The sequence below is a fragment of the Etheostoma cragini genome, chromosome 16, assembly GCF_013103735.1.
Source record: "Etheostoma cragini isolate CJK2018 chromosome 16, CSU_Ecrag_1.0, whole genome shotgun sequence".
Taxonomy (NCBI): domain Eukaryota; kingdom Metazoa; phylum Chordata; class Actinopteri; order Perciformes; family Percidae; genus Etheostoma; species Etheostoma cragini.
The window spans coordinates 17,799,399-17,812,872 of record NC_048422.1 but is presented as its reverse complement, the minus strand read 5'-3'; the positions used below and the strand labels follow the sequence as shown (position 1 = coordinate 17,812,872).

The 13,474-nt window shown below is 37.3% G+C and overlaps 1 protein-coding gene across 1 annotated transcript in view; it reads right to left on the bottom strand.

Moving 5' to 3' along the window:
• Positions 1 to 5,776: 5,776 nt before the first annotated feature.
• The window catches only part of amacr (alpha-methylacyl-CoA racemase), a 9,046-nt gene continuing 1,348 nt past the window's right edge, over positions 5,777 to 13,474 (bottom strand). Inside the window, exons 2-6 of the mRNA XM_034895704.1 lie at positions 13,162 to 13,433; positions 11,750 to 11,893; positions 9,878 to 10,038; positions 7,548 to 7,734; positions 5,777 to 6,693 (exon numbers count right to left, since the gene is read on the bottom strand). Of these exons, the coding sequence (XP_034751595.1) occupies positions 6,284 to 6,693; positions 7,548 to 7,734; positions 9,878 to 10,038; positions 11,750 to 11,893; positions 13,162 to 13,408 (1,149 nt within the window). The 5' untranslated portion in view covers positions 13,409 to 13,433 and the 3' untranslated portion in view covers positions 5,777 to 6,283. The remainder of the gene's footprint in view (positions 6,694 to 7,547; positions 7,735 to 9,877; positions 10,039 to 11,749; positions 11,894 to 13,161; positions 13,434 to 13,474) is intronic.

Below are 13,474 nucleotides of genomic sequence, written 5' to 3'. Positions count from 1 at the left end.
TGTTGTGTCCAAAACCTCAATTTATGATGAAAAACATGCAAAGATAATGACATTACCATCAGCCTCAGCTGTACCTTGTGTTCAGTGCTAATTATCAAATGCTAGCATGTTAACAAGCTAAACTAAATTGGTGAACTGCGTAAACACTAAACCTGCTAAACAGCATTGTCATTGTGAGCAAGTTGCATGCTGACATCAGCATTTAGCTAATATGTCTTATTTAAAAAGGTACTGATAACAATTCAACATTAAAAAAAGTAAAATCAAATAAAGTTAAAATTGAAATTCAATAGTCAAATTTAGGGTGACGTTTGGAAGAAATAAAAAGCTATGTCATTGTGTGTGTGTGTGTGTGTGTGTGTGTGTGTGTGTGTGTGTCTGTGTGTGTGTGTGTGTGGGGAGAGAGATAGAATAAATACTTTGTTTTGTCATGTGGTTTTTAAAGGAAAATCTGACTCCTCAGAGCTCCAGGAAAGATGGCCAGTCCACATTACAAAAAAAGAAGAAGAAAAAAAAAAGATCTGAGCCGTCGTTGTGATGGGTCATCAGATCATAATGTCCCTGTTCCAACAGAATGGTAATTTTTGTCTCCGATAAGTTAAATTCCACAAATAAATACATTCAAGCAATGGGGATAATGTATGGAAATATTAGGTTTTATGTTTCTTCTACTGTCGAAACTAAATCACTGCTTGTTGTGAAAAATAATGTCACTAAAGTTAAGAAAACAGTTATGAGTTTTTTCTAAAAGATCAGGTAGAGGTCAGGTGTTCTCAAGAATATCATTAAGACTCAATCACACAGTGTGTGAGCACAAAAAAAAAAGACAAACTTTTGTCTTTCATTGTCTTGAATATTTACATTAAACACTTTCTCTACAGTGTGGTGACCTATTTTCTTGCAGTGATATAGTTCCACTGTGCTGAATGAACATTTTACTGCACCTTTACCCTTTTAAAAAAAACTACTGGATTAGTACAAACCAGTGCTAAGCAGCATGGCAGGTCAGCCGGAAGTAATGTGCATATTTACACCGGTCCAACCAAAAGTCAAATACCAGTACAAGATAGTACACAGTAATGTGGAATAAGTTAATGGGCTAGAAAAATAACCACAATGCACCTATATGGAAAAGACAGACACAGAAAAGACTCACATGACCTGTCTCCAGTTTTGAGGCATTTGTACTTTACTTGAGTACTTATTTTATAATACATTTTTCTAGATTAAACCAGTGATTTTCAACCTTTTAGGCTTGTGACATATTACAAAAAAAAACAGGGTCTATTACTGAAAAGACCGACATCACATGCATTGTCAGGTATTCCTGTGTGTTATAGACCTCCATTGATGTGCAAAACCTATTTAATACACAGTGAGTTAGTCACATGTTGAGTGAGATGTTCCTTCATTACAATGAATACAGCCACTGTAGTTCAAGTCGATGCCTCATACATTGTCCTGCTGCTGTAATTAATCCCTAGATCAGAAAATCTGCATTTATTTACAACAAATGCACTACATAATGTAATCCTGTGTAAGTAATGTTTTCTTAATCTACAGGACTAAGCTGTTTTGGGACATTTTTTAGTCTTATTTTTCAATTATAGTATTATTATAGTATTTCAAGTATAAATTTGTAAAGATTTTATGTTTTAAAAGATTTGCGTTGTCAGTAGGAACCAATGAGTACCATAGAAAGAGTTAGAAAGTCAGAGACGGCCTAACACATTACTGGTTTGGGTCTTTTAATAGGATTAGTCAACAAAAGCAACAAAAAAAAATAGCATATAGCCAGCCTTATCCTTCAAGTGCCATTTTGAGTGTGCAGGATTACTTTTTTAGGTGTAGAATTGCATCTTTTACACATAAGATATAAGCAGCATCCAGACAGCGTTCAGTAAGAACCTGATGTTGCCAGGGTAACGACAAAAGGTCTTAGTGGATTGGGCGCTTAAGTATCCTGCCTTAATTAATTGTTGTTTGAGAAAATAAAGTTGTAATTTACTACATCATCTTAATACATATTGTTTTCAATAATCTAACAATTTGGCAAGTACTTTTATTTACTTTCTTGCCAAGAGCTTGACATTCCCCTTTTTAAATACAAAAGTAAATCAAGTAGTCTGTCCATTTATCCTCCACATAATTTGTAACTTTTACAACAGCCATTATGCCTGACCACTTAAACAATTGATTGGTTTAAACTGTACTCGAAAACCTGAGAATTACATCCTTAAGATTAAACTCAGGTTCTCGTGTTTGAATGCAGCACTTGATTTCATTTATGAATAATATTCATTTAGAGAAGTTTCAGTCTGGCTTTAGAGATGGCCTGAATACCAAAACTACTCAATATCAAAAAAATACTTTAATGGAATCTACCCTAATTTTGCTTAATTAAGTGTATTTTCCTTTAGAGCCACTGTCAATCATAAATAGTGAAGATTAATTAACTTAATTGTCTTCTCCTAATAAATTCAATTCACCCTTAAATAAATCTTGTTGTTTATAGATTCTATGATATTGTCTGTGTGTGTGTGTGTGTGTGTGTGTGTGTGTGGGTGGGTGGGGATGAAACGGCTATACCATCTACTTGACGGGGAAATCTCATATTATCTGTAAAGTACATCCTGTGATTAAAGAGGCAGAATTCCACATATGGCAATAATATGGCATTTCCAGTTGCAATATTAACATCAATGTTAATTCTCCTTTGATAGCCACAACATTTTAAGTCCAGACTGAAATATATCAATGAGTACTGGATAGATAGCTCAGAAAATGTGTATGGACATTAATGTTCCATCATAAATTGTAATCACGTTGGTGAAAAACATTTCTTAAAGTGCCATCAGGTCCAAATATTAATTTGTGCTTATTTATTTACTTAATTAATTTTATTTGTGACCACCTACTTGAAAAACTCATCTGTAGTTTGTTTGTTGCTAATTAGCAAATAGTAGCATGCTAACTCACTAAACTAAGATGGTGTACATGGTAAACATTATACATGCTTAACATGTTGTTAGCATTTAACGCAAAGCTAAAGCCTACAGCCTCACATGCTGAAGACTCTTATGTGGTCGGTTACAGCAGCACACGTTAAACTAATCGAATGGTGATCCCTTTGATCCCTGAGGAGGGACACTGATACTAGAGAGGGATGGGAGTAAAATAATGATATTGTAATGTACTTTTCTCTTTCCTGAATGCTAGCCAGATAAAAAATCATATAAAAGAAACAGGCAGGCGGGCATGGGTGACAAAACACATTTTACACACTGCATATTGATAAAAACTACACATGCGGGCACATCTATGTGTGCTGTAATCTCGTGGATTAAAGTGCTTTTCTGATCCTCCTGTCATCATAGCTGACATTGTACAAAATAAAGACTGGACATTGTTTTGTCAGACCATGGAAAGGAATTTAAAGACTGGGAAATTATGAACTTTTTAAACTATTTTTGTGACATTGAATGGACAAAATTATTATTTGATTACTATTCATTATGATTGTGAATTGATATTAATCAAGAAAAGAATCAGTAGATAAGGAAAATAACCCGCTAGTGTCCGCCCAACACGTTAGTAGTACCGAGTGGTCTTAAAATGAAGAAAAATAAAAGAATTCTGGGGAGAGATATGTTGTATAACTACAATCCAAATGATGGTGACCAATTCAGTCTACATATGTATCAAACCGTGTTTGAAGCCTACACTAATCTCATGCTACGTGCTTATAGTCAGTTGGCCTGGCATGGTGAGAGTCAGATGTTTGGAGTCACACACACACACACACACACACACACACACAGGCATTCCTCACGTACCTTGAGGTGTAAAACTGAACTGCTCATGGGATAGTTCATTTATGAAGTGGAAGATCACTGGTGAACAAAGCTGTTAACTGTGTTATTTAAAGATGAGATATTAAAAAGATAACAGTCCATAAAATGGAATTATAGCCCATTATACTGTCCACGTTGCTTAGTGACAAGCAGATGAGTTACGACAACGCTGGGAACCAAGATTATCAATAAATGATGGTCAGCCAAATATCTTTATAATTGAACCATTATTACAATGCTAAATTGATTGTCAAATTAGTTGCCAGTTCATTTTATTTGCGTAACTTTTTGATATGAATGAAAGTCCAGTACATTCAAGCCATTGCCAAATGAGTGCGGAAGAGCTTGTATCATGTGGACGCGCCCACAGTTTAGTTGTTGTTACTTTTCCTCATGGGGGAATTCCACATGGGGGCGGCAGAAACTATGCACGATAGCTTCAAAATTCTTTCATTCAAAGTCTACCAAAAAGCTGCTCTGCAGCTGTTTTATGAAAAATGACATGCAATTATGAAGTTCATTAGGTCTCGAGGAGACACGTAATGTCTTTTTGGTGAGAACGAATGTAAACATGTTTACAAAAAACTTCCCAGGATGCCTTTAATTATTTCAGTGTTGTGCTTATATGCTGCATTGCCTGATCATTTGTGTTAAAACAATGACCCCATAGCAGCCAGGCTGTTCGAGGGTTAAAAAATAAAAAGGTCATCAGCTGCATGTGGTGGTGCAGCAGCCTGCAGAACGTTGTCTACTATTTAGTGCGGCCTGTATGGCACTGCATCATGTTTGCAGGTTATTTAGTCCATGCTGTCACTACAAACACTAACCACTAAAGTTGTAATGAATCACACAAGTGTAAGACCTTGAAAAGAAATGTTGCTGCTGAGATTTTTGTTAATGTCATTTTATGGTCAATTTGAGCGCTACAAATTCCACTCACCTCATCTTAGAGACAGATATCTTGAAACTTTGATAAGAAAGATCGAAAGTAGATACCACCAGAGGCAAATGAGAAAAGTATTGCGTGAAATGACTTTTTAAACCTTTGCACATTTCAGCTTTCTGCTGACTCAAATTTGGAACCCGAATAACATGGGCATTCTTTTATTAATATCTGTTTATTTCAACATTTTGTGCTCATTTTGGAACCGTGTTTACGAGTATCCTGATGAGGCAGTTCATTGTTCTTAATGCTGACCTTACACGTCTTAAAACTAATTGTATTAAGAAAATCTGCACCATGGACTAAACCTATAATCTGTACTGCACTTTTGGATCATGTTGATCGAGTGAAAACAGCAGAAAAATAATTCATGTGGTCTAGATTATATATATATATTGAAAATCAACATACTGCATTTGATTTACATAAATTGAGTTCATTAACTATCATTAGGCATCTCTCCACATAGTGTCTGACCATTTAATCATTTAAAACCAATCATTGAAACATTCAGCAGAACCACTGAGCTGCAGCAAATTGATGGAATGATCATTGCATGTGCGACACCAAGTGAATAAATTATAATGTACAAAAATATTATTGATGAATAAACAAATTAAAAATCCCCGACAATCTAGTTTGTCACCTGAGGTTTCTTCTTTTGAATAATAAAATATACTTATCTTGTATTTTAATTATTTATTGCTTTTTTAATGACTTTCATCACTCCAGTATATACACAATATATGAAATCACATAAGTTTTGATTGGAGTTATGTTTTTGTTTTTTTGTGATAAGTTTTTGGTGTTTTTTTCCCTTTTATTTGATAGTGACAGTGGCTAGATGGAAAAGGTGGGAGAGAGATGGGGGATGACACACAGCAAAGTACCACAGGTTGGACTTGAACTCGGCCGCTGCAAAGGACTCAGTCTTACGCAAAACGCTCTTCCTGGGTGAGCTAGAGGTCACCCCATGAAATCTGATTAAAGCTCAGAAATACTACTATTAACCAGGCAGCCTTTCCCAACCAATTATTCTATAATCAAAACATCACCAAAAGATAAACTGAAAAAAGCTGTGAGCTGGTCTGTATTAGCATTTAAAATGAGTGACATTAGAGAAAGTCAGAGGCAATAAATGGTTGTCATGGTAAAGTACAAGAGACAAGGTTAAGAGAAAAAATATTGCTGTGAGAATCGTTGATCCTGATTTAGATTTATATTTAGAAATTGGAAGCTCATTTTAATCAATTATTAATTTAGAATCAAATTCGTGACACCCCTAGTGTTGGATGTTGCTTTCTGACCCCGTCTTGGCTAGGTCTCACTTACAAAAGAGGTTTTAATCTCAATGTGACCTCCTTGTTAAAATAAACCTTATGTAGCTGTGGTATATATGATTTGAATGGCAGGACTGACTTTAAAAAAAAATCCCTCAATTGTGCTTTTTGTTTCTCAAAATCAATCACTGATATCAATTATATCTCTACAACTTTGATTTGACAGCATTACACTCTACAACCCCTGCTGTAAGCATTTGGTCTATGTCTGCTGACGTAAACCCATACTCATTTAGGACTTCAACTGTGTGTTCTCCGATTACAGGGTCTGAAGCAAGGCAAGGCACCGCAGGAGTCCGAGAGAGAACCGGGGCCGGCCGGGGGCTTTCTTCCCCGCTGGAGTCCTTTATGAATGAAGCTCTATCCTGGTTATGTGGGTGTGAGCTCACCTGGTCAAAGGACAACACAGGTGTAACACAGGCATCAGTCCCGTCAAAAATCCTTGACCAATCCGCCTGCGTTTTTGAAGAAAAACGCTTTGTGAAGATCCGTCTCAGCTCTGGCCAATCAGTCAAGCTCATCTGAGGAGGCAACTCTGCAGCATCCAACTCTAAGCCTAGGGAAAAAAAAAAAAAAATGATATATGTAACCAAATGCAGAAAAGTGAGCAGCAAATTGATGTCAATTTGTTTTAAGAGCAGCAGTCAGTGGTAATTTGTTCATTTTCAACAATCTTAATTGTTCTTCAGAGTTGTTGTTGTTGTTGTGGCTCTCTACTAAGTATTCACACAGTCAGCATAACAAAGTTCCACTCCAACCATCACAGTATATACTTTACTATATAATACATGCTGTACCTTTAGGTTTCTAATATAAACGGATGCAGAGTGAATGTATATTTTAGTTTCCTCTTGAATTACTAGAATTACTTGATTTAAGAAAAGTATACCTGAAGCATACATCAGCATTTCTGATTCAAATATTTGTAACATAGACAATATGGTAAGAGATTCTGTTCTTTTCATTGTTATGGACCTTTTACTTATGCAAAATCGAATAAAGATATATAAAAACTTCAAAGACAATAGTAATACAATTTTAGTTTTTCTTTTAGGTCATATGTTGGATTGGATTGTCAGTAATGGCGCAGGAGTTGATCCTGAGATGGGTGTTAAGTATTTTGGAGGCATTAGTGCATTCTGGATGTGAGATTACCAGTTTTGCTGGTAAAGAATACCATTTATTTGGCAAAGTGAACTTGATAAAAATAAATGTATAACCAACTGTTAAAAGGGCTGCTGATGGGAGGAGAAGAGGTTGTTTTATTTCATGCTGGGTCCTTCTTTTGCTGTAGTTTCCCCTGAGGTTTTGCTTTTGGTCATGGCATGATGCCACAGGAACATGTGTGACCATTGCCTTAGAGGTTTCATCAAGAAAAATGTCTACAATCTGGATACGCGCAGTACTAACCTGTAAGTAACTGTCTGTAGAACTGTGGTTCAATGGCTCCCACGGCCATGTACTTTCCGTCTGCAGTCTCGTAGGTATCGTAGAAAGGCGCTCCACTGTCCAACATGTTTTGTCCTCGTGGACTGTCCCACATACCGATGCGACGAGATTTCCATGCAAAAGAACCTACATATGCGGCTCCTTCTACCTTAGGATGGCAAGAGAGTGGAGGAGAAAAAGGAGGACATCAGGTCAGAATTTTTTTTATCTCTATTTTATGCATAATTACTCCAGTCATATGTAAACTATAAATGACAGCCACTGTAAATTAATATAAAGAACCATGTTTGTGAAAATAAGACCAGATCATTTATTCTTTAAGAGTAGATCAAACTGCAAACCACCACCTGTGTACACTTCCATACATGTCAGTCCAATGTCTGCAGCACACCTCTATAGTAAGCATTCATCTCCTTTTCCAAGAAGAAAGTACACAGAGCTGGTGAAAAGACTCCAGATATAATATTCTGACATTTACACTGTATGAACCAGCTCCCTAGTACATATATAAATTGCAATGTGGGCACAAGCTGTTACTGCTGTTGAATGAATAAAAAAAAAACGCCTTGATCAAACTCCTACTTTATAATATGTATAATATTTAATTTATTTCCACTTGGTAGGATGTTGTGCTATTGTACGTGAAAGGCGCTGCAGAGAAGAAAGCCAGTGTCACTTTGATTCCTGCTGATTGCAATCAATTCAGTCCTTGTAACCTCTAATTACATAGAGCTTGACAGGAACCTTGCAAAGAGTGGTTTGCTGGCTAAACATGTAATAGGCAAGTAGACTTTATACCTCACAATTCCCAATGTTTTACACCAGATTGTTACATTTGCGACCACACTCGAAGAAAGCTTCATTTCCCGGAGAAAGAGAGAAAGACAACAGACTGGAAACAGTCAGCTGTTACACAAAGTCCTTGGCAATTCTGTGCTTGTTTTTTTTTTAACCTCATAGAATATTACAAACTTTCTTGTAGCAGCGATAGCAACAGTGTTGTTCCCGTTAACTCTCACACTGCTGCCAATCTGAGTGACAAGTCTGATCGCCCGTTATGTGACTGGCCACCGCAACTGGTTGGAACAGAAGAACGGGGTTGGCTTTAGTAAAAAAAAGAAACCAAAGGTTGAGTTTAGGAAACGTGGCACGCATGACACAAAGGAAATGTAGCATGCGGGACACATTCCCGGTCTCCTGGGCTAAAGTTTAGTGTTTTACCCAGCCGTCCCCCTTGACCAGCCTCCCTACGCAGATTTTTGCCCTTTCATATTACTCGCTAGGGCGTAAATTTACACCCAATTGCAAGGTAATTTAAGTTAATGGAGGCCAAATGGCGTTTATAAACAAGACTAAAAGTGAGCATGCGTCTTCATAACAAGCCAATGATGGCATAGTAAATGGCGTTTCATACATACGCCATTTCATGAGATTAGTCTGAACCCTTATGCCCTTTCTTTGACACACTGAGCTCCTCTCCACTCTCTCTTTCCATCTGTGTGTATTAGGGCTGCAACAACAAATTGATGAAATTTGATTATTAAAAGAGTCGGCAGAAAAACTAAACGTTATTGATTTGTTATGTCGCACAACAATTACGGCAATCAATAAGTTGCGGAGATTTGAGTATGAAAAAATAAATAAATAAATTAAGTTGAGCGCAGAGCATAAAAAAAAGGAAAAAAAGAAAAAAAGAGAAGAGCGGAGGTAGAGGACAGACCATCAGAGAGACCTATAACATTGTTCTGAAACACATGGCTGCTCTTCCCAGTCGACCATGTTGAAAGCACAGCGCATCTTTTCATCGCACGCAACTTGCGCCTGGAACACCGCGGCTACCATAAACCTAGCCTGAGTCATCGAGGACAAATTATAATAAAGGCAGCTCTATAAAACCAAGACTCATGCAACAAATGTGGCATCTGTAGAAAAGCGGAGTTGATTCCCTGATTGTGCGTTATACTTTTTAAAAAGGACTTTGATAAATAAATAATAATTAGTCATAATAAAATGCATTTGTGAATGACAAAGAAACTTTAGGCTAGAAAAACTGTGAGCATTGAAAAACTGAGTTAATAATCTGCTTTTTTTCTTGCTTTTTATCTGTTGCGTATGTTTGCTGAAGGTCTGTTGTCAGTCTGAATGTGCTCAAACCCCGGCCTACAATAGTGTCTGACTGTAGTTTGTAAAAAGCGTATCCCTTTACATTTACTTGAGCTTGTTTTTTGGAAACGCTGGCAAAACAAAAATCAAACAAGTAGTGAATATGAATGATTGCTTGACATCCTTACCATGCTGGCATCAATGATCTGTCCTTTCCCGGAGGTTGTTCTTTCCAGCAGAGCTAGGACTATCCCCAGAGCACAGGTAAGACCCCCACCTGCAAAGTCTGCCATCAGATTCAACGGAGCGTAGGGTTTCTCCCCACTACGACCCAGCCGGGATAAAAGGCCTGGGACAGAAATTTGGACATAAGAGCTTCACATAATGTGACAGTAGAGAACAGCAGTTAAGAACAATAGAGTAATTGGCCAGTCAAAATCCCTGAAAATCAAAGAAAATTAATTAGTTTGCTAACTGAATAAATCAGAAGGGATGCCATCAAATTAAACATCACAAAGAAAAGGTCAACGGCTCCTGTCCACACAAGTCCACTTAACACCAGTGGAGGTGGTGTTTGTTTAATTTTTTTTTTAATTCTAAAGAAATAATTGCTTCGTTAACTTTGTTAAACCAGCACGTAACTTTGGCACAGGGTTCTTACTTTTTTTGGTCATCTGTTATCGTACAGATAATACAAAAGAGCCTTCACAAAAAAAGTACTGGCAAGTAACAGCAACTTTTTCAACATCCTGGAAGTGCCAATTAAAAAGGCAAGCACACTGCGGCAGCAAAATGTTCTCAATAGGCCACTTTACTTTGGTCTGTATGTACTCTATAAACCATATACTGTATCTTATCAGTGTATTAGTAGGCCTAAGACTGTTCTTATTCAGTACTTTTCTAGTCTTAACGACTACTCAAGTCATTTTTTAATATAATAATTACATATAATACATGTAATTACATATAATATATATATATATATATATATATATATATATATATATATATATAACATATCTGAACATAACTAGATTAACGCTGAAGGCTGCAAAACATAGACTAACTAATAAGCATATAAACGAAGCTCAAGCTGATTTATTACACTGACAAATCCTTTAGAGTGATATTACTGGAAAGCCACTATTTTATGGATTTATAATGGGTAAGCTTATAGGTACATTAAGAACAGACTAAAGCTTAAAACACAGCACCACCGATTCCTTTCTTATTGGTAATGTTGTAATTTATGAGGTTATAGAAACAGGTCAAAGCTTACCATATAAATTACATTACAGAAACTAAGTGAGCGCATTGGGAATGCAAAGCTTTTCCAATCTATTTTCATATCAGATCTTGTTTTGTGTCATCAGTCATCAGTTACATTGCATCTGTTTGGTCATTAAGCCTTCCTGGGGGTGCTTAAAGATGAAACGTGTTACCAATGTGTTAGTAGGACCAAGCTTTGTGTCTTACCACTGTCAGTTTTGTAAGTATTTTGGGTTTTATAACAAAGCGGAATCTAAACCCATAACTGAAACTAATTGACATTGTTTGGAATCCCTGTATCTTGGTAAACAAGTTTTATTTTCATTAGTCGCACCTACTTCATATGTTACCATATAGTATCTACAGTGGTACATGTATGCATGAGATGTTGTTCTGTGAGTTGGAGGTCATATCTGAGTACTACTGAGTCCAAAAGGTTGGTATTAATTTGTTGTATGTATGTCAGTGATTCATTGCTTCAAATGTACTGGAATAGTTGCAGTATTGTTTTTCCAAGGGCACACTAAAATGCACACTGTCAAAACTGTGGTAAACTGAAACTCTGTGTTCAACCTTTTCTTTACACATGTTTTCCAAGGTACTGAAAAGACAACAAGCCTTGGTTTTAAACCAGGCGCAAGTACACCGACAAACAACCACCAGCCTCACACAAAGAGGGGTGAATTATCTTCCTATGACATCTTTATCATTACTTGGTGCCATTCATTAGTCTGCAGTGTAAGGTATATAAATATTCAATGCAAAAACATCAACAGTTTTGTGGTCATCACCTGAAATGGCGAGGTAGTTGATGTCATGCCCAGCTGCGGTGGCATAAGATCCACTCTGGCCGTACCCGGTCAACCGAGCGTAGATCAAACGAGGGTTTTCCTTTAACATCTCCTGTGGCCCGAGGCCCAGCTTCTCCATCACACCTGGGCAGTAAGAAGAAAGTCAACCTATAAGTATATTCATTAAAAACATCTCTTTATCTGTATCTGCTTCTGTTGCCTCTCATACAGTGGGAATATTGTGGCGACAGCCTGGCTATAGCACTTTTTGTGGGTTAAAAGGAAAACAGTTAATGACACTTATCAAAGAATCTTTGGAGATTCAAATACAAAAGGCTGTTTATATCAAGAGAGTACATTTAAGATCATAGAGGTTTTCCCATCCAATCACAAACTGAAATATTTCAGTGAAAGAGTTAAAACAACTGTAAAATCTATGATCCAACTAAAAAACTAATTCTGACATAACCGTTTTAAATATTACGATTGCAGTGGAATCGTTGCTTTATGGAAACGTTTGGAAGACTTAGTCTGATTCCAAATTTAACGTACAAGTTTTGATTTTCATAGCGGCCAGGGACTTGTTTTGTTGAAGCCGTGGAACACAGTAAGCGGCGTTCTAGTGTGGCTTTATTTCACCTTGAAAATCACACCTGAATCAAAATAAAACTTTTCTCTTATTTGTAAAATAAGCGTGTGACCGGTTTAAACTCCACCTCTAAAAGAATCAATCACTTTCAATATCTATGCTTTACTACTACTAATTGTGGATTTTTTCATATTAATGGATTGGTGCTTCTACATAAAGTGCTCATATTACGCTAATTTTCAGGTTCATACTTGTATTTAGAGGTTATTTCAGAATAGGTTTACATGGTTTAATTTTCAATAAACACCATATTTTTGTCGTACTGCACATTGCTGCAGCTCCTCTTTTCACCCTGTGTGTTGAGCTCTCTGTTTTAACTACAGAGTAAGACATCTCTCTTCTGTTCCATCTTTTTGGGGATTTGCACATGCGCAGTAGCTAGGTAGGGACTACTAGCCAGTCAGAAGCACAGTATGAGGGTGTGCTACGCCAGCAGCTAGGCGAGCATTATAACGTGTGTTACAAAGTGACGCACGTTTGTCATGGAAGTAAAGGCTGCACTACAATAGATCTGTTGGAGCGGCTTGTGAACAGTGTTTTCTGTTGGAGAGGGTAAGTCCCTTTGGGGTGGACTTTGGGCTTTTTCACTTTGTAAACCTAATACATACTGTACACAAAAAGTTATATAACACAATAAAGGAAAGGGAAAAAGCCAAAAAGCACAATATGCACACTTTAATTAAAGGATCTAAATATATCTCCCAACACTGATTCTAACCATGCTGTACAACAGAGCTCACTAAAGGTCTCATGGTGGTCTGACCTTTACGGTAGGGCTCCAGGACCACATCAGACTGGACACAGAGCTTCTTGAGCAGGGCTACACCCTCTGCCATCTTCAGGTTGATGGCCACAGACCGTTTGCCCCGTGCTTGTGTGTCCAAAGACATGCCGACTTTATTCCGGTCCACGCGAATCACCTTAGCTCCAAAGTCTGCCAGGATCATGCCACAGAACGGTGCTGGAGCCAGGCCTGCCAGCTCAATAACTCGCACTCCAGCCAGAGCCATGATGGAAGGACTAGAAGGTAGAATACTAGGGAAATTCAAAAAGCAGAGAGGTGGGGGGGGGGGGGG